Source organism: Callithrix jacchus, chromosome 1, assembly GCF_049354715.1.
Source record: "Callithrix jacchus isolate 240 chromosome 1, calJac240_pri, whole genome shotgun sequence".
Classification (NCBI taxonomy): domain Eukaryota; kingdom Metazoa; phylum Chordata; class Mammalia; order Primates; family Cebidae; genus Callithrix; species Callithrix jacchus.
In genome coordinates, this window is record NC_133502.1 from 169209775 (window position 1) to 169228953 (window position 19179).

Here is a 19179-nt window from a genome sequence, read left to right on the forward strand (position 1 = left end):
AGTTTCACTGTGTTGCCCGGGCTGGAGTGCAATAGCGTGATCTCAGCTCACTGCAACCTCCGCTTCCCGGGTTCAAGCAATTCTGCCTCAGCCTTGCGAGTAGCTGGGATTACAGGTGCCCATGACCACTCCCAGCTAATTTTTTGTATTTTTAGAAGAGATGGGCTTTCACCATGTTGGCCAGGCTGGTCTTGAACTCCTGACCTCAGGTGATCTGCCCACCTTGGCCTCCCAAAGTGCTGGGATTACAGGGGTAAGCCACCACACCCAGCCTTGTTCCATTTTGAGATAAACTTGCCTGAGGGAGGTAGTTCAAATGACATAAAATTGATTTAGTAATGTGCTTGCATAGCTGATACTAGGGATTCTGAATCCTCCACAATGAGACAGACACCAGACCTCACAATATGATGTTTTTTTGGGAGAAAATAATGCACCCGCTAGAGATGAAAATGTTTCTTGATGTCTAGTACAGTTTTTGCATGTGTATGTATACATACACATGCATGTACATACACATGCAAAAACTGTATGAGCAGGCATTACTCCAACTGTTTCATTTCTTGAGATGCACTCCAAAAAACAGTACAGGATATATCTTCTTGAGCAGTGATGCTGTGGAGAGGTGATCTGGGTAACTGTTCTTTGAATTTCCACACATACTTTACCAGGAACTCGGCATAAAGACTTGGGGTCAGTTTTATGAAGTACACCGGTTTGGAAGCATTTGAAGAGGTTTGCTTTTTCTATTCATTGTTCTGGATTCACTCTAGCTGTAATGTGATCGGCACCCACTCTCCTATGCAGTCAGCAGGTATTCTGGGACAAAAGCTCAGGTTGACTGGCAAGAAACCTTATCCTTAAAGGTTGAGTCACAGAGTACTTTACTGCAATTGCTGTTAGACTGGAGTGATCCTGAGATGCATTTGGGCATAACTTGGCATCTGGACTCAATAATTTCTAAGACCCTGAAATTGACTCACAGACAACATGCAAGTAAGTTTCTTATAATCTTTGAAGCATTTGATACCTAGTAAAACAGGCTTTGAGGAAGCTGAAATTTTTTCTATGTGTAAATGAGAAAATGGAAAGGAGTTCAGATTATAATTGCTGGGGTTTTGTTTCATTGTTTTTTTCACTGTTTAAAGGACGTGGGGGCCGGGTGCAGTGGCTCACACCTGTAATCCCAGCTCTTTGGGAGGCTGAGGTGGGTGGATCACCTAAGGTGGCCAACATGGTGAAACCCCATCTCTACTAAAAATACAAAAATTAGCCGGGCATGGTAGTGCATGCCTGTAATCCCAGCTACTTGGAGGTTGAGGCATGAGAATCACTTGAACCCAAGAGACAGGTTGCATGAGCCAAGACTGTGCCACTGTACGCCAGCCTGGGCCACAGAGTGAGACTCTGTCTCAAAAATAAATAAATAAATAAAATAAAGGACATGGATAAGTAAAGATAGGAGTTGTGATTCTCCAGTGGTTAAGAGTCAACTTTGGGGCCAGGTGTGGTGGCTCACGCCTGTAATCCCAGCACTTTGGGAGGCCCAGGTGGGAGGATCACTTGAGGTCATGAGTTCAAAACCAGCCGGGCCAACATTGCAAAACTCCATCTCTATTAAAAAAAAATACCAAAATTAGCTTGGCATGGTGGCAGACACCTGTAATCCCAGCTGCTCAGGAGGCTAAGGCAGGAGAATCGCTTGAACCCGGGAAGTGGAGGTTGCAGTGAGCTGAGATCGAGTCACTGTACTCCAGCCTGGATGAGCTTTGGAATCTGACAGATTTGAGTTCAAATCATGCCCTAATCCAACCCCTTACCCACTGTGTGATCTTGGGCAAATTACTAAGCTGCTCAGATGTTCAGCTTAATTATGAGAATAACCTATCTGAAAGGGATATTACCAGGATTAAATGAGTTAAGACACAGAAAGTGCTTATCACAATGCCTGGCACATGGCAAGTGCATAGTAGGAGATAACGGTTATTACGGGAGGCTTTATTGATCGAAGATCCAATAAATAGGGATTTAACTCATTTAATGTTCCCTGGCTCTGTTATATTAAAATTCTGTACATGGCCTTTCAGACAGAAAGTTTCCATCTGCATTGATGAGGTAGGCTAGGCTTGGTCTAGGTCTGTCTTACATCCCTAAAGAGGTGCTATGCAGATAGCAGTGATCTGTCCATATAACTGGAAATGTCAGATAGATTAGGAGACATTGTCAAAACAAACTGTGATTCAGTATTAGATTAAATTGGAAAGTCATACTAGAAGAATATAAATGTTTGATAGTAGCCAGAGTGCCATGGCTAACAAAAGCAGCTACTTCATGGAAAAAGAGCCCCTGACTTTTGTAATTGGAGAAGAAATGGATTCAAGTGCTCCCATTCAAGAAAGAACATCATGTATTTTCCTACAGATTTTTATCACAATGCTACCACTTGTTAAGTTATATCCATTTGTCTGTGTCCAATTCTTCTTTGTAATCCCAGTGTCCAAGTCAGTGCCTTGTATATAGTAAGTAAGCTTTTATCCAAACAAGCAAGAAAACAACAAACTCACGCTTTACTCAGTGTTCACTTTGTGCCAAATACTGGAATCAGCAGCACTGGAGAAGACAGAAACATATGCCTGCTGTCCAGGAGACCACAATCTAGTGGAAGAAATAGATAATAATAATATACCAAAATGAACACTTAAAATAGAGTGTACTGCTAAATGCTGTGAGAGGTCCATATAGGGCTCAGTTAGGGCAAAAACAGGAATGGAGATGAAGCTTGAATGAACACGTGTCCTTTTCTTATTTAGGTGACTTTCTGCAGACTGCGGACTCACCAGTGGTGTTTCATTCTATTTAATGTCATCCTGTTTCATGCCTTGCTTTTTGGGGCTGACTTTGTGGAGGAATACTTTCTGCATTCTTTGCCTTATATAGATATGAAAGCTCTTGAAATTAAGAATAAGGCAAGAAAATTGAACACAGAACCCCTAAGAAGTAATCTCTCCAAATATTATGTCTTGAGCCAGTCGGAAGTGTGTAAAGGGAAGAACATTTTTTTGCTGTCTCTAATCTTCAGTAGCCCAGGAAATGGAACAAGACGGGACCTCATTAGGAAAACTTGGGGCAATGTGACCAGTTTCCAAGGGCATCCCATTCTCACACTGTTTGCTTTGGGAATGCCTGTTTCAGTAACTACTCAGAAAGAGATCAACAAAGAGTCCCATACGAATAATGATATAATTGAAGGAATCTTCTTGGACAGTTATGAGAACCAAACCCTGAAGATCATTGCAATGATACAGTGGGCTGTGACTTTTTGCCCTAATGCCCTGTTCATTCTCAAGGTGGATGAAGAAATGTTTGTCAATTTACCAAGCTTGGTAGACTATCTTCTCAATCTGAAAGAACACTTAGAAGATATCTATGTAGGAAGAGTTATTCATCAGGTTACACCCAATAGAGATCCTCAGAACAGAGACTTTGTCCCTCTTAGTGAGTACCCAGAAAAATACTACCCAGATTACTGCAGTGGTGAGGCCTTTATAATGTCCCAAGATGTGGCTCGAATGATGTATGTGGTTTTCAAAGAAGTACCCATGATGGTGCCAGCTGATGTGTTTGTAGGAATTTGTGCTAAGTCCATTGGCCTTATACCCATCCACAGCTCAAGGTTTTCTGGGAAAAGACACATTAGATATAACAGATGTTGCTATAAGTTCATTTTTACATCCTCAGAAATTGCAAATGATGAAATGCCCCTGGCATGGAAGGAAATTAATGATGGAAAAGAATGTACACTGTTTGAGACATACTATGGGCTCATTTCCTGTAAACTTCTGACATACCTTGACAGCTTTAAACGTTTTCACCTGGGGACCATAAAAAACAATGCCATGTATTTTGGTGATTAGGATTTATTTAATTTTCCTTGTGAATCTATTATTTTAAAGTTCCCTTCAACCCTGTTATTAGAAAGCATCCCTTCTTCCTGTGTTTTATGTAGGTTCTCTGAATCTTTAATTTTACTTGCAAAGGTACAAAACTTTTTCTGTGCTCTGGTGTACTCAATTACTGAGATCTCATTTTAAGAAATTTAAGTTGGTATAGCATGATTCTTTTCAAAATAAAACATTTCTTTCAGAAGAAAGAACATTATGTTTCATTGTTTTGAGGTGTTTGTTTTTTTTTGAGACAGGGTCTGGCTCTGTCACCCAGACTAGAGTGCAGTGGCACGATCTTGGCTCACTGCAACCTCCGCTGCTGGGCTCAAGGGATCCTCCCACCTCAGCCTTCTAAGTAGCTGAGACTATAGGCATGTTCCATCACACCTGGCTAATTTTTTTTTTTTTTCTTCGAGAAAGAGTCTCCCTCTGTCGCCCAGGCTGGAATGCAGTGGCACAATCTCAGCTCACTGCAACCTCCACCTCCTGGTTCAAGCAATTCTCCTAGCCTCAGCCTCCCAAGTAGCTGAAATTACAGGTGCCCACCACCACACTCAACTATTTTTCGTATTTTTAGTAGAGATGGGGTTTCACCATGTTGGCCAGGCTGGTCTCAAACTCCTGGCCTTAAGTGATCCACCTGCCCCAGCCTCCCAAAGTGCTGGGATTACAGGCGTGAGCTACCACACCCGGCCTAATTTTTGTATTTTTTTGTAGAGATGGGAGTTTCATTATGTTGCCCAGGCTGGTCTCGAACTCCTGGGCTCAAGTGATCCTCCTGCCTTAGCCTCCCAAAGTGTTGAGATTACAGGTGTGAGGAACTGTGCCCGATCAATATACAGTTTATTATAACTAAGTCTTTTTTATGAACTGATGAGTTAAAATTATATATATTTATGTCATACAACATGTTCTGATATATGTACATTATAGAATGGCTAAATCAAGTGATTTCCCCTGACATACTTTTGTATATTCGTATATTGTTGTTAACCATCATGACCATGATGTATGATACTCTTGAACTTACTCCTCATGTCTAACAAAAATGTTGGCTCTCTTGGCCATATCTCCCCTGTTTTCCTAACCCCCAGCCTCTGGTAACCTTCATTTATTCTCAGTTTGTATGAATTTGAGTTTTGTTATACTCCACATATAAGTGAGCTCATGCACTTATTTGTCCTTCAGTGCCTGGTTTATTTCCCTTAACATAATGTACTCCAGGTTCATCCCCGTTGTTGGAAATGACAGGATTTCTTTCATTTACAAAGTGGAATATAATTTTATTGTGGATTTATAAAATGGATGGATGAACATTTTCTTTCTTTATTTATTCATGCACCGGTGGACCTAAGCTTGATGCTACTAATCTTGTGAATAAATGCTGCACTGAATGTGGGGAGTGCAGACATCTCTTTGACATACTGATTTAATATCTTTTGGATATGTGTCCAGTAGTGGAATTGCTAGATGGTATGGTAGTTCTATTTTTAATTTTGTGAGGAACCTCCATAATGGCTGTATTATTGGTTTACCATAATATATTGTGGTTTTAATTTGCATTTCCCTGATGATTAGCGGTATTGAGCATTTTTTTAAATATACCTGTTGTCCATTTGTATTTCTTCTTTTAAGAAATGTCTATTTAGTGCCTTTGGTCACTTCTAAATCACGTTATTTGGTCAGGGCACAGTGGCTCACGCCTGTAATCCCAGCACTTTGGGAACCAAGGCGGGTGGATCACCTGAGGTCGGGAGTTCGAGACCAGCCTGACCAACATGAAGAAACTCTGTTTCTACTAAAACTACAAAATTAGACCGGCATGGTGGCACATGCCTGTAGTTCCAGCTATCAGGAGGCTGAGGCAGGAGAATTGCTTGAACCCAGGAGGCGAAGGTTGCAGTGAGATGGCACCATTGCACTCCAGCCTGGGCAGCAAGAGTGAAACTCTGTCTCAAAAAAAAGAAAGAAAGAAAGAAACAGTGACAGTTTCACTTCTTCCTTTCCTATTTGGAAATATACTATATGTCTTTAATTTTTATATAAATTCTCTCTCTCTCTCCAGGCTGGAGTGCAATAGCATGAACACAGCTCACCACATTCTTGACCTCCCAGGCTCAGTAGATCCTCTTGCCTCAGCCCCCTAAGTAGCTGAGACTACAGGTGTGTACCACCTCGTTCAGCCAATTTTTGTATTTTTTTAGAGATGGGATCCTGCCATATTGCCCAGGCTTATCTTGAATTCCTAGCCTCAAGTGATCCTCCTGCCTCAGCTATTGGGGTAATGCTGGCCTCACAAAATGAGTTTGAAGGTATTCCCTTGCATATTTTGGGGGAAGAGTTTGAGAAGGATTGGTTTTCATTCTTTAAATGTTTGGTAGATGGCTTCAGCAGTGAAGCCATCAGATCCTGGGCTTTTTGTTGGTGGGAGACTTTCTATTACTGATTCAATCTCTTTACTCTGCACTGGTCTGTTCAGATGTTCCATTTCCTCATATTTTAGGATTGATAAATTGTATGTGTCCAGGAATGTATCCATTTTTTCTATATTATCCATGTTGTTGGTGTATAATTGTTCATAGTTGTCTCTTAAGATTTTTTTTTTTTTTTTTTTTGATACGGAGTCTCACTCTTTCGCCCAGGCTGGAATCCAGCGGCACAATCTTAGTGCACTAAGTGGCACAATCACTGCAACCTCTGCCTTTCAGATTCAAATGATTCTTCTGCCTCAGCCTTCCGAGTAGCTGGGATTACAGGTGTGCGTCATTACGCCTGGCTAATGTATTTTTAGTAGAGATGGGGTTTCACCATATTGGCCAGGCTGGTCTCAAACTGCTGACCTCAAGTGATCCACCTGCCTCAGTCTCCCAAAGTGCTGGGATTACAGGTGTAAGCCACTGCACCCAGCCAGTTTGTTCTTTTACAGTTTCCTTGAGCTGAAATGTTAGGTATTTTGTGATCTTTCTTTCCTTTTGATGTAGGCATTTAGTGCCATGAACTTCCCTTTTAGAACTGCTTTTGGTGCATCTTACAAGTCTTCATTTGCCTCAAGATATTTTTTAATTTCCCTTTTAATTCGTTTGACCCAATATTTGTTCAGGAGCATATTATTTTGTTTCCACCTATTTATTCATTTTCCTTGATTCCTCCTGTTACTGATTTCTAGTTTCATGCCAATATGGTCACAAAAGATACTTAGTATGATTTCAATCTTCTTAAATTTTTAAAAACTTTACTATGAGGTAACATATGATGTATCGTGGATAATGAAATGTGTATGCTTAAGAAGAATGTGTATTCTATGGCTTTTGGATGTAATGTTCTGTATATATGTGTTAGGTCCATTTTGTCTAAAGTGTAGCTCAAGTCCAATATTTTCTTAGTGATTTTCTGTTTGAACGATCTATTGTTAAAAGTGAGGTATCGAACCCCTACTATTATTGTGTTGTAGTCTCTCTATTATAGGTTTTGCTGTGTAATTACCCTAAGGCTTACATAAAACATCTTATAACTGGCTATTTTAAGTTAACAACAACTTAATTTTAATTTTAATCTCATACTCAAACTGTATGCTTTTATTGCCCCTCCTCTCATGTTTTAAACTCTGATGCCACACTTCATACCTTTTTATAATTTGTATCCCTTAATCAGTTATTGTAGCTTTAGCTGTTTTTAAGAGTTTTGCATTTAATCTTTATACTATATACTTTAATCTTTATACTTAATACTAGAGATATAATTCATTACCCACTGCCATTGCAGAAATAGAGAATTTGGATTTGACAATGTACTTACTGTTTCCAGTGACTTTATTTTTTTAGTTTTGCATCAAGGGTGGAACCAATCCAGTGACTTTTATTCTTTCTTTCTTTTCCTTCCTTCCTTCTTTCATTCATTCTTTCTTTCTTTTCCTTCCTTCCTTCTTTCTTTCTTTCATTCGTTTCTTTTTTTGAGACGAAGTCTCACTCTGTTGCCAGGCTGGAGTGCAGTGGTGTGATCTTGGCTCACTGCAGCTTCTGCCTCCTGGGTTCAAGCAATTCTCCTGCCTCAGCCTCCTGAGTAGCTGGGACTACAGGTGTGTACCACCACACCCAGCTAATTATTGTATTTTTGGTAGAGATGAAGTTTCACAATGTTGGCCAGGATGGTCTCAATCTTTGGACTGAATGATCCACCAGCCTCTGTCTCCCAAAGTACTGGGATTACAGGTGTCAGCCACCACTCCCAGCCTTATTTTCATGTTTTTATGTTACAGCTTGGCAGTCTCTTCCTTCAGCTTGAAGAATTCCCTTTAGCATTTTTTTTTTTTTTTGGGACGGAGTTTCGCTCTTGTTACCCAGGCTGGAGTGCAATGGCGCAATCTCGGCTCACCACAACCTCCGCCTCCTGGGTTCAGGCAATTCTCCTGCCTCAGCCTCCCGAGTAGCTGGGATTACAGGCACGTGCCACCATGCCCAGCTAATTTTTTGTATTTTTAGTAGAGACGGAGTTTCATCATGTTAACCAGGATGGTCTCGATCTGTTGACCTTGTGATCCACCCGCCTTGGCCTCCCAAAGTGCTGGGATTACAGGCTTGAGCCACTGCACCCGGCCCCCTTTAGCATTTTTTATAAGGCAGGTCTAGTGGTGATAAACTCTCAATTTTTTTCCTTTTTGAAAGATAGGATTATTTGGTATAGTATTCTTGGTTGGCAGTTTTTGTTTTTTTTTTTCTTCAGGGTATTGAATATACCATTCCATTCCTTTCTGGACTACAAGGTTTCTGATCAGAAATCTGCTGATAGTCTTATATATGTTCCATTGTATGTGACAATTTGCTTTTCCCTTGCGGCTTTCAGCACTTTAGTTTGTCTTTAACTTTTGACAATTTGATTATGCTGTATCTTGGTGTGGGTCTCTTTGGATTGATTATTTGCTGTACTTTGGGCTTCTTGGATCTGGCTTTTAATTTTCTTTCCTTGGAAAGTTTTCTGTTAGTTTCTTTATATATATTCTCTATCCCTTTCTTTCTCTTGCTCTCCTTCTGGCACATCAATAATGCATAAGTTTTTCAAATTGTTGTTGTTCCATAAATCTATTAAATTATTTATACTCTTCATTACTTTTTCTTTTTGCTCTCAGATTGAATAATTTCCAGTGACCTGTCTTCAAGGTCATTGGTCCTTTCTTCTGCTTGATCTGGTCTGCTGTCAAACCCCTCTATTTGAATTTTCAGTTTAGACATAGTATTCTTCAAATTTATAATTTGTTTGGTACTTTTTTTGCCAAGAGGTATGTTTTATTTTCATTATTCATACAAATAATTTTCTATAATATCCCTAGGAAAACTGGATAATTTGGCAATCTGATTGGGGGGGTCCCTTCAGAGACCCACGAGCCAGTGGCATCAGCGTGGAGTGCTCAGGTTCACTGTGCAGCTTGTGGTTCATGTCCATTTTGCAGGTGGCTCTTCCTTCACATCACGACTGGGGTCTTGAAGATGACAGGGGCAGGAAGTTCCTAGGAAATTTCACTTCGCTTCTCCTGCTCAGTGGTCTCTGGTTGGCAGGGTGTTCTTCTCCTCTGTCTCCGTTTTATTCAGCTTGGCCTTATCGAAGCTGGTGATTTCCCCCATGTCTGGTTTGCCTGCCATTTTCTTAAAACAATCCCTGCTATCCCCCTTTGAGCCAGGGCTTCTAGTGTCCTCACTCGCCTTGCTGCAGCAAGAGGCACGGTACTTTTTATACTTTTTCTCTTTTTGTTGAAATTCCCAGTTCTTATACTGATCTCTTGACTTTGGTGAGCATCTTTATTACCATTGTTATTATTATTATTGAGACAAGAGTTCACTCTGTTGCCCTGGCTGGAGTGCAGTGGTGTGATCTTGGCTCACTACAGCCTCCACCTCCCAGTTCTAAGTGATTCTTGTGCCTCAGCCTCCCAAGTAGCTGAGGCTGAGGGACTACAGGCATGTGCCACCACCCCTGGCTTTTTTTTTTTTGGTATTTTTAGTAGAGATGGGGTTCCATCATGTTTGCCAGGCTGGTCTCAAACTCCTGGCCTCGACTCATCCACTCACTTCAGCTTCTCAAAGTGCTGGGATTACAGGCATGAGCCACTACGCCCAGCCTATCACCATTATTTTGAATTGCTATCAGGTAAAACAGTATCTCCCATTCATTTGGGTTAGTTTCCATACAATTATCTTGCTCTTTTATTTGTAATGTATTTTCCTGTTTCTTCATTTCTCTTGACTCTCTGTGTTGGTTTCAAAAAGGACTAATCAAACATCCTATATAAAATGTTCCATACCTCTGGGGATGCCTGTGAAAGAGGACAAAAGATACTATACCCAGAAGTCTGTAGTACATTCAAGTATCTGATACCTGCTTGTGGATACTCTAATCATTCTGTATATATACACCAAAGTTGGTCATTCTGTCAGGGGATGCTCTCAGGAGGGGCTGAGCAACCTGTGGGCAGCAGGCTCTCACTAGTGTACATTCCAACTAAACCCTCAGCTCCAGAAATGGTTCTACATGGGGCCTGGACCTCCCTAACATCTGGGTGTCCATGATGATATGGTCACTATTCCTCCTCTCTGTGTCTACCTGGAAGCCATTTATATCTCCAGCTCCACTCTGCCTCTCATGGCTATGCTTCTTCATGAATTTGGTGATACATATGCTGCCTAGGGGCTTCCTCTTCAGAAGATGGGTGTGTCCTATCTGGGCCATGGGAGGATACTACCACTCTCCTCACTAGGGGCCATCTCTTCTGTTCTCTGAAGCTTAGGGAGGTTGAAGACTAACAGAATTTGAATGAGAGACACCTTGATAGTATCAGATCCCATTTGCTTTTCCCACCCTCCTCCACTGAGAATCAGCCAGATATTTCTCTCTCCTCTGCCCCTCCCTTCCAACTCCTCACACTGCAGTCTTTTACCCTCAGATGCCCTTGGTAATTGGCATGATATAGGTGGGAAGCAGCATCCTAGCCCTAAGCATTTGTGGCACCCACACTACACTGGAGTGACGAGGCAGCAGGATCCCACCCTTTGACCCTAAAAACCGGGAGAAAAAGGCTCCCAACATGCTCTAACTCTGCCAGTCACAAGGCCCTGAAATCTACAGGTGCATTCCAAAGGTCCAAACCACCTTCTGTGCCTAACTTATTACCCTAGTGAAGTAGATTTCAGTATCCAATAATTGTTTGAGGATAACCTAGTCATTCTACATACATCTACCTGGGTTGGTCAGTCTGCCAGGGATACTCCCTGTAGATCTTCTTCTATCAGACTTGCATGACAGGGACTAAGGGAAGAAAGGGCCCGTGTGTGTGTGTGTGCTGTAACCAAGTCTTATTTTGCTTTATAACTAGCAGATTTCTTGTTTCTTTTCTTTTTTTTTTTTTTTTTTTGAGACAGAGTTTCACTCTTGTTGCCTAGACTAGAGTGCACCACAATCTCCGCCTCCTGGGTTCAAGTGAGTCTCCTGCCTCAGCCTCCCGAGTAGCTGGGATTACAGGCATGTGCCACTACGCCTGGCTAATTTTGTATTTTTAGTAGAGATGGTTTTTAGCCAGGCTGGTCTCAAACTCCTGACCTCAGTTGATCCACCCACCTCAGCCTCCCAAAGTGCTGGGATTATAGGCATGAGCCACCATGTCCAGCCTTGGATATTTAAAAATCATTCTATGGAACTGTCATGAATCAGTGATAGCAGTAGTGATTCAGTGATGGTGGTGAATGCTCAGAATTAAAAGAAAACCCTTAAATAAGGGAATTTGTATAATAAAATGTTATTCTTAGCTAGGCCTGATGGCTCATGCCTGTAGCCCCAGCACTTTGGGAGGCCAAGGTGGGTGTATTACCTGAGGTTGGGGGTTCGAGACCAGCCTGGCCAACATGGTGAAACCTCATCTTTACTAAAAATACAAAAATTAGCTGGGCATGGTAGTGCACATCTGTAATCCCAGCTATCCGGGAGGCTGAGACATGAAAATCGCTTGAACCCAGGAGGCAGAGGTTGCAGTGAGCCGAGATTGTACCACTGTACTCCATCCTGGGTGACAGAGCAACTCCATCTCAAAAAAAAAAATATTATTCTTGTCTGCAAGCAGGAAACATTTTAGTAATCTAGGAGGTAGAACAGCAAGTAAAACTATTAGCCCTCCAGTTTATGTTAACTTAAAACTTCACTCATGTAAAGACTTGGATCTCTAACTTTTGTCAAGTTCTACTTAGGCGATACTTCATAGATGGGGTGCAACAAATTCACATTTCATGCCATGAAATATATCCTATATTCGTTTCCTAGGGATACTATAATAAAGTATCACAAACTGGGTGACTTGTAACTTTTTTTTTTGAGACGGAATCTCACTCTATCACTCAGGCTGGAGTGCAATGGTGTGATCTTAGCTCACTGCAACCTTTACCTCCCGGGTTCAAGCGATTCTCCTGCCTCAGCCTCCTGAATATCTGGGATTACAGGTGCCCACCACCAGGCCCAGCTAATTTTTTTTTTGTATTTTTAGTAGAGACAGGGTTTATCCATATTGGTAAGGCTGGTCTCAAACTCCTGACCTCGTGATCCACCCACCTCAGCCTCCCAAAGTGTTGTGATTACAGGCATGAGCCACTGCACCCAGCCTTATTCTCTCACGTTTTGGAGGCTAAAAGGCTGAAATCAAGCTGTTGGCACCCTGTTCTCTCTGAAGCCTGTTGGGGAGAATCCTTCCTTGTTTCTTGTAGTTTCTGCTGGTTGTCAGCAATCTTTGCCGTTCTGTGGCTTGCAAACATGTCATTTTGACCTCTACCTTCACCTTTACATGGACTGCTTGCTGTCTGTCTGTAACTTCACATCATCTCTCTGTGTCCAAATTTCCCTCTTGGCCCACCCTAATGTCATCATCTTAACTTGATTACATCAGCAAAGAGGCCCCCACCTTCTCATTTACTTATTTATTTTATTATTTATTTATTTATTTAGACAGACTCTTGCTTTGTCACCCAGGTTGGAGTGCAGTGCTGCAATCTCAGCTCACTTCAACCTCCGCCTCCAGGGTTCAAGCATTTCTGCCTCAGCTTCCCCCGAGTAGCTGGGACTACAGCTGTGTGCCACCATGCCCAGCTGTTTAGTAGAGATGGGGTTTCACCATGTTGGCCAGGCTGGTCTGAAACTCCTGACCTCAGGTGATACACCTGCCTCAGCCTCCTAAAATGCTGGGATTACTTACAGGCGTGAGCCACTGTGCCTGGCCTCCTCCCCATTGAGAAATATAAATGATCACGCTGTTTTGCTTTGCTACTCCACTGTATTCTTCACTTGACTGTCTCCTACTAGTTCAAGATTCAGGTGTTTCCTTCGCTTACCTTTCCTCAAGTCTAGGGACGTGTTTTCTGTTTCCTCTGTTATTGTGCTTCTTATATTAATTTTCTATTGACCTATTTTCTTCCGCTATTAAGACACTTGCTTCTTGTGTGATTTTCAGATAAGTTACTTAACTTCTCGAAGTCTTGGTTTCCTCATCTGTGAAGCAGAGATATAAAAATTAAATGAGATGTACTTTGTACTTAGGCCAATGTCTAGCACTTTCCCCAACGCCAAGAACAGGCAGTCAACAGGTGTTATTAAATGAAAATGATTTACAAATTTTATTTCATCTAAAAAAATCAGAATGTATAGGCCATATATAGGAGAGAGGGCATCCCCCTAAACTCTGTTTAGTGAATAAAATCAATGTCATGAAGCAGAATGGTGGTTGCCAGAGGCTGGGGAAAAGGGGGAAGAGACACTTATTGTTTAATGAGTATAGTTTCAATTGTATTAGATGAAAAGAATTCTGAAGATGTATGGTGGTGATGGTTGTACTACAATATGAACATATTTAATATATTGAACTGTACACTTAAAATAGTTATGACAATATTTTATTTTATATATTATACCACATTGAACAAATAATCAACATCATGAATGAGATTAAAGCAAAGGTCATTTTAAGAGAATATTTCTCAGGCCAGGAAAGACTTGGCTGTAGCCTAATTAGTAGTGATATTAACAGTAGGGAACTGGTCGGCATGGAAACACACACAAAAGACTCAAGTTGCCAAGGGAGATGATCAATCTGGGGACTAGATAATTCCAGTCACTTAAAAAAAATTTTGTTACAAAGTAGGGATGGTTTATCAACGTCACCATGGCCTAAAAGAAATATGCTCATGCAGAAATCTCTGAATAGGTGATTTGGTATGCAGAGTGCTTTGGGTTTGCTGTTTAAGAGAGAAGAACACTGGAAAACAAGTGGGTGTAGGTGTTGTCAATGAAAAGAAAGATTATCCTTTGTAAATTAATGAGATGGTGTCCTGTTTATGCATATGTCCTTTCTGTTCATTAGGAGTAAGTTTCCCTCTTTCTGATCAACTTAAGATTGACTTTATGGGTAGGAAAAACCCAAAGCAAAACCCTCAACAATGATGACCTACCAATAAATGAAATGACAGTTTAGGAATCCTTCTGGATAGCATGTTATCACTTTTCCTCCCCCAAACCACAAGAGGGTAAAATTCATTGGTAAACAGCAAAAAAGCATTACATGAACACTATAAACATTTTTTAGAGATTTTAAGTCTTTTTTTCAAAGGAATAATAGTAACAACAACAAAAAAAAAACAAAATGGAGCTCATAAAAAGTATTGAGTACAGAGAACATAATTTTAATATTACACACTACTCATTTTTCAAGGAATATATCCAAGACTTTGAAAGTGGAATCAGAAATGGAAAAAGGATCAAAAAGAAAAAAAGGTAGTGAAGAGAATCCAGAAATAATTTGGCAACAGGTTTTTATTTTATTTATTTTTGAGACAGAGTCTTGCTGTGTTGCCCAGGCTCATGTGCAACACGATCTCAGTTGCAACCTCCACTTCCCAGGTTCAAGCAATTCTCATGCCTCAGCCGCCTGAGTAGCTGAGATTACAGGCATGCGCCACCATGCCTGGCTGATTTTTATATTTTTAGTAGAGATGGGGTTTCACCATATTGGCCAGGCTGGTCTCGAACTCCTGGACTCAAGTGATTTGCCCACCTTGGCCTCCCAAAGTGCTGGGATTACAGGCATAAGACACTGCACCTGCCCCTGAAGTAGGCTTTTAAATAAAATTGTAGGTCCATGAAAATTTTCTGAGGGAAGAAAAAAACCTTCCATCCTGTTGCAAAGATTGAGGCAGTGAAAGGAATCTGAAAAACACTGAATCTATTATGACCAAGCTTGCCTGCTCTTAATGCATTCCAAACCCCTAGTTCCACTTTGCATTTCAATGTAGAAACACAACGATGTTGGTGACAAAGTAACATCAGATATTTCATGATAATTCTTGGGGGAAGGAAGTCTCTTTTGTGAAATACAGATGGAGCCAAATGCCTTAGGAGAACTTTTGGTCAAAAAGTGGTCCTCCACATGAGCCTCTAGAGAAATCATTCGGCTCCTTCTACTGCGGTCGTGGAAATAGGTTTCACATAGTATGGACCCTCACTCAGGTAAGTTCTGAGCCTCAAATAATTTGGGTTCCCAAAGATTTCTGCAATTGTCTTGGAATTGGCAAGCGCTTTCACTAGTTCATATTTGGCATCCTTTGAAGCTTTGTCATGCTCCACAGACCGGTCCACCACATATTCTACAAAACCTGGACTGTTAAACATAAGTTTCTGAGCCCAGGGTTGGTTTGCAATGGCCTGTAATGGAAGGCAGAAAGAATACAATTCCTCTGAGTTGAAGTTAAGTTTGTTAGTGGGATGGCACAATACTTACAAAGAAATCTGGCAACATGAACTTTAAAAAATATTACCTTTTGTCTTGAGTAAATTCCTTTCTGAGAATCTAACCTAATAAAATAATCTTAAATACAAAAAAATCCTTGTATACAAAGATGTTCATGATAGTGTGAAAGTTATAATATAAATAATAATGAGGGAATGGTTACATAAATTATGGTATGTAGCAATAAAAAATAAACATTAAGAATAATGTTTACAAAGGATAGGAAATGACATAAGTAAAACTGTTATATGAAAATAGCAGATGCAAATTATAAATAATGCATGATTACACAGTGGAAAAATAACAACTAAAGTAGAAAAGACTAACTTCAACATACTCATATTGTACACAAATATTTTCAAGACTGTTCATTGTAGTATCATTTGTAAGATACTACCTAAATCTTCATTTAAAGGAGAATGATATATTGTGGCTATTCAATGAAATACCAACTTTCTAACTGCCTCTTAACATAGATAAATTAAAAAAAAATTGAAGGGGGAAAAAAGCAAAAACCACAATTACTTTTGCATCAACCTAACAGAATGATACAAACAGCATGATATCATTTACAAAGTTTATGAATATCTAAAATACTGTGTTTTATTTAAAGGACATATACAACATTTGGTAGAAATATGAAATCATGTATGGACCCTAACTTTGTGACAGTGATTTTATCTAAGAACAGAGGAAAGGGAATAGGATTAGGCAAAGGTAGGAAGATATGACTATGTTTGAAATATTTCAAAAATAAACACTAATACAAAAACTAAAAGGAAATGCACCAAAAGCTATGACTTTATGTGATATTTAAAAATTCTAAGTATTTTCCAAATTATAAGAGTAAGTTTTTCAAAACCTATTACATTTTAATGAAAAAGAAGTAACAATCTAGCTTATGGCCTAGTTTTTTCCTCTCAAAATGTGTTCCACAGACAAGTAGCATCAGCATCACCTGAGAGCTTATTAGACATTCAGGATCTCAGGCTCTCCCCACAAGTACTGAATTAGAATCTGCATTTCAGTAAGATTCCTAAGATTAATGTTTGAGAAACTTTGGCCTACTTCACAACCAAGCATGAATGTAGGCATGAATAAAAATAGTTATCCCAACTAGTAAATAAAAATTATTTCTACATACTTTTGCACTGACCTAGAAAAAAAATTATTTCTACAATGGAACCAACTAAGCACAGGATAAAGAAGAGTAAAACCAAAATAAACTAATAATGAAAATACTAAGCAGGAGCCAAAATGGCCATCTCATACAATGATCCCTTATAAATACAAGAGTGAAGCTGTCTTTTTTTTTTGAGACAGAGTCTTGCTTCATCCCCAGGCACCAGGCTGGAGTGCAGTGCGATCTCAGCTCACTGCAACCTCCGCCTCCTGGGTTCAAGCAATTCTCCTGCCTCAGCCTCCCGAATAGCTGGGACTATAGGTGCGTGCCACCATGCCACCACGCCCAGCTAATTTTTGTATTTTTAGTAGAGACAGGGTTTCACCATGTTGGCCAGGATGGTCTCGATCTCTCGACCTCATGATCCACCCGCCTCAGCCTCCCAAAGTGCTGGGATTACAGGCATGAGCCACCACGTCCAGCCGGCTGAAGCAGTCTTAAAGAATTGTTTCTGAAGATTGTAGGAATACCTGTATTCTTCAATACCCAGATCCTGTATCACATCCTCAGGAAGCCTTCCCTCATTTGTCCCTGCCATTCTCTTTATTCCCTCCTAGTCTAGGCCATGTATGCTGTCTGAGATCCCATTGATAAGATTACTAAAGTGATTACTACCTTTCTATGCTGGGGCTACAAAGATGAAGCAGATATGCTTCCTGCTGTCAACCAACCCTACTTAATAAGTGAGACAGGTCAATAAACATTTGCAACATAATATAACAAATAGAACACAAAGGTATAATACTTACCATAGCTGTAATTACATGAGTAACTGTACAATTATATTTACTGCCTGCCTCCTTCAATAGACAGGAAACTACATGAAAGGAAGGAAGGTCTTTATATATTTGGTTTACTGTTGTATGCCCTTCACTGAGCAAAAACAGAAACTCAATAAATATTTGCTGAAGAAATAAATATATGCAACACAGGAAAGCCAACATTGTTTAACTGAACCTTGTCAATCTGGGCAAAGTGTGCTGAAGACATACCTGAGTTAGTCCTTGACAAGAGTAAGAGGTTAAGAAGCAGGGGAAATTAGGCTTAGCAAGACCAGGACTAGGTCAACAGAGGATGGCAGATAAAAATTCTGGAATTAACCATGCGATCACATAGCATCCTGTTCAAACCTCAAACAGCACCTAGTATCTTTTACTGAAACAATCTGTTTATAAATCTGTCTCCTTCTTTAGTCTCTAAGGTAGCAGAAGGTAGAAACTATACTCTGCACTTGTGCATCCCCAGAGATGGCACAGGCTCTAGCTCACTGTAAGTACTCAAGTGTTGAACTGGCAGGGTTCCAGAAGGACCTATGGAAGAGAATACCTACTGTGAACACTTTTAAGGCAGCACAGTGTAGTTCAGGGAAGGGTTGACTGCTAATGCCACGGAAGAGCTCCAGTGGATCCCGGGATAAAGAAGAAAACCAGTATTCTGTCATCCTCAGAAGGTCATCAGTCTGCTGCTCAGGCTATAGGAAAGAAAAGGAAAATCTCATCACAAGGTTAATTCATCTGGAGAAAAGAACTTATTTGGAAATCAGGACACCTGGGACCCACTGTCCTTTATTAATTTCCCAGTCTACTTACTGGTAAGTACAGAAGAGATGAAATTGCATCCAAACATCTAATTTTTAGCTCCATTGAGGCATTCTTTGCTTGATGACCTAGTCTCACGAGCAAGCGTTCAAAGCGAGTTCCTTTGAAGGATAACAATGAGATTCTTCTTCATCATGGTAAAATATACACAACATAAAATTTACCATTTTAACCATGTTTAAATGCATAGTTCAGTGCTATTACGTACATTCACATTGTTGTGCAACCATCATAACTATCCATCTCTAGAACGTTTTCATCAACCCAAACTGAAACTCTGTATCTATTAAACAATAATTCCCTTTCTTCCCTACCTTCATCCCCTGCCAACCACCATTCTACCTCCTGTGAACTGGATTCTTCCAAGTATATCATCTAAGTGGAATCATACAGTACTGTCCTTATGTATCTGGCTTACTACACTTGGCATAATGTTATCAGTGGTGCAAATTCCTCCATGCTGTAGCATGTGCCAGAATCTCATTCTTTTTAAAGGCTGAGTAATATTCCATTGTATGTATATACCACATTTTGTTTATTGATTCACTATCAATGAACATTGAATTGCTTGCACCTTTTTTTGGTTATCATGAATAATGCTGCTATGAACATGGGTGTATAAACATTTGTACAATTTTTTTTTGGTATATA

General features: G+C 40.3%; 2 protein-coding genes and 1 pseudogene across 5 annotated transcripts in view; 1 reads left to right on the plus strand and 2 right to left on the minus strand.

The window, feature by feature from the left end:
- Window positions 1-990: 990 nt before the first annotated feature.
- B3GALT9 (beta-1,3-galactosyltransferase 9) lies at window positions 991-4441 on the plus strand. Its single transcript, XM_054256728.2, has 2 exons — window positions 991-996; window positions 2811-4441. The coding sequence occupies exons 1-2, from the start codon at window positions 991-993 to the stop codon at window positions 3912-3914; spliced, it is 1110 nt and encodes a 369-aa protein (XP_054112703.1). The 3' UTR covers window positions 3915-4441.
- PSMD5 (proteasome 26S subunit, non-ATPase 5) overlaps window positions 1753-19179 on the minus strand; it is a 36776-nt gene continuing 19349 nt past the window's right edge. Inside the window, exons 8-11 of one of the 4 annotated variants that reach the window (XR_013536253.1) lie at window positions 18520-18629; window positions 18261-18401; window positions 13301-13457; window positions 1753-2655 (exon numbers count right to left, since the gene is read on the minus strand). Coding sequence is in view for 2 of the 4 variants with exons in the window: in XM_078375392.1 (XP_078231518.1) it covers window positions 15405-15662; window positions 18261-18401; window positions 18520-18629 (509 nt within the window). In the remaining 2 variants the exon portion in view is untranslated. Of the gene's footprint in view, window positions 2656-9671; window positions 10249-12888; window positions 13458-13842; window positions 15663-18260; window positions 18402-18519; window positions 18630-19179 lie in introns of those variants that run through there. The other 3 variants (XR_013536252.1, XM_078375395.1, XM_078375392.1) reach the window with 3 other exon arrangements.
- LOC144582808 (thymosin beta-10 pseudogene) lies at window positions 9303-9577 on the minus strand (annotated as a pseudogene).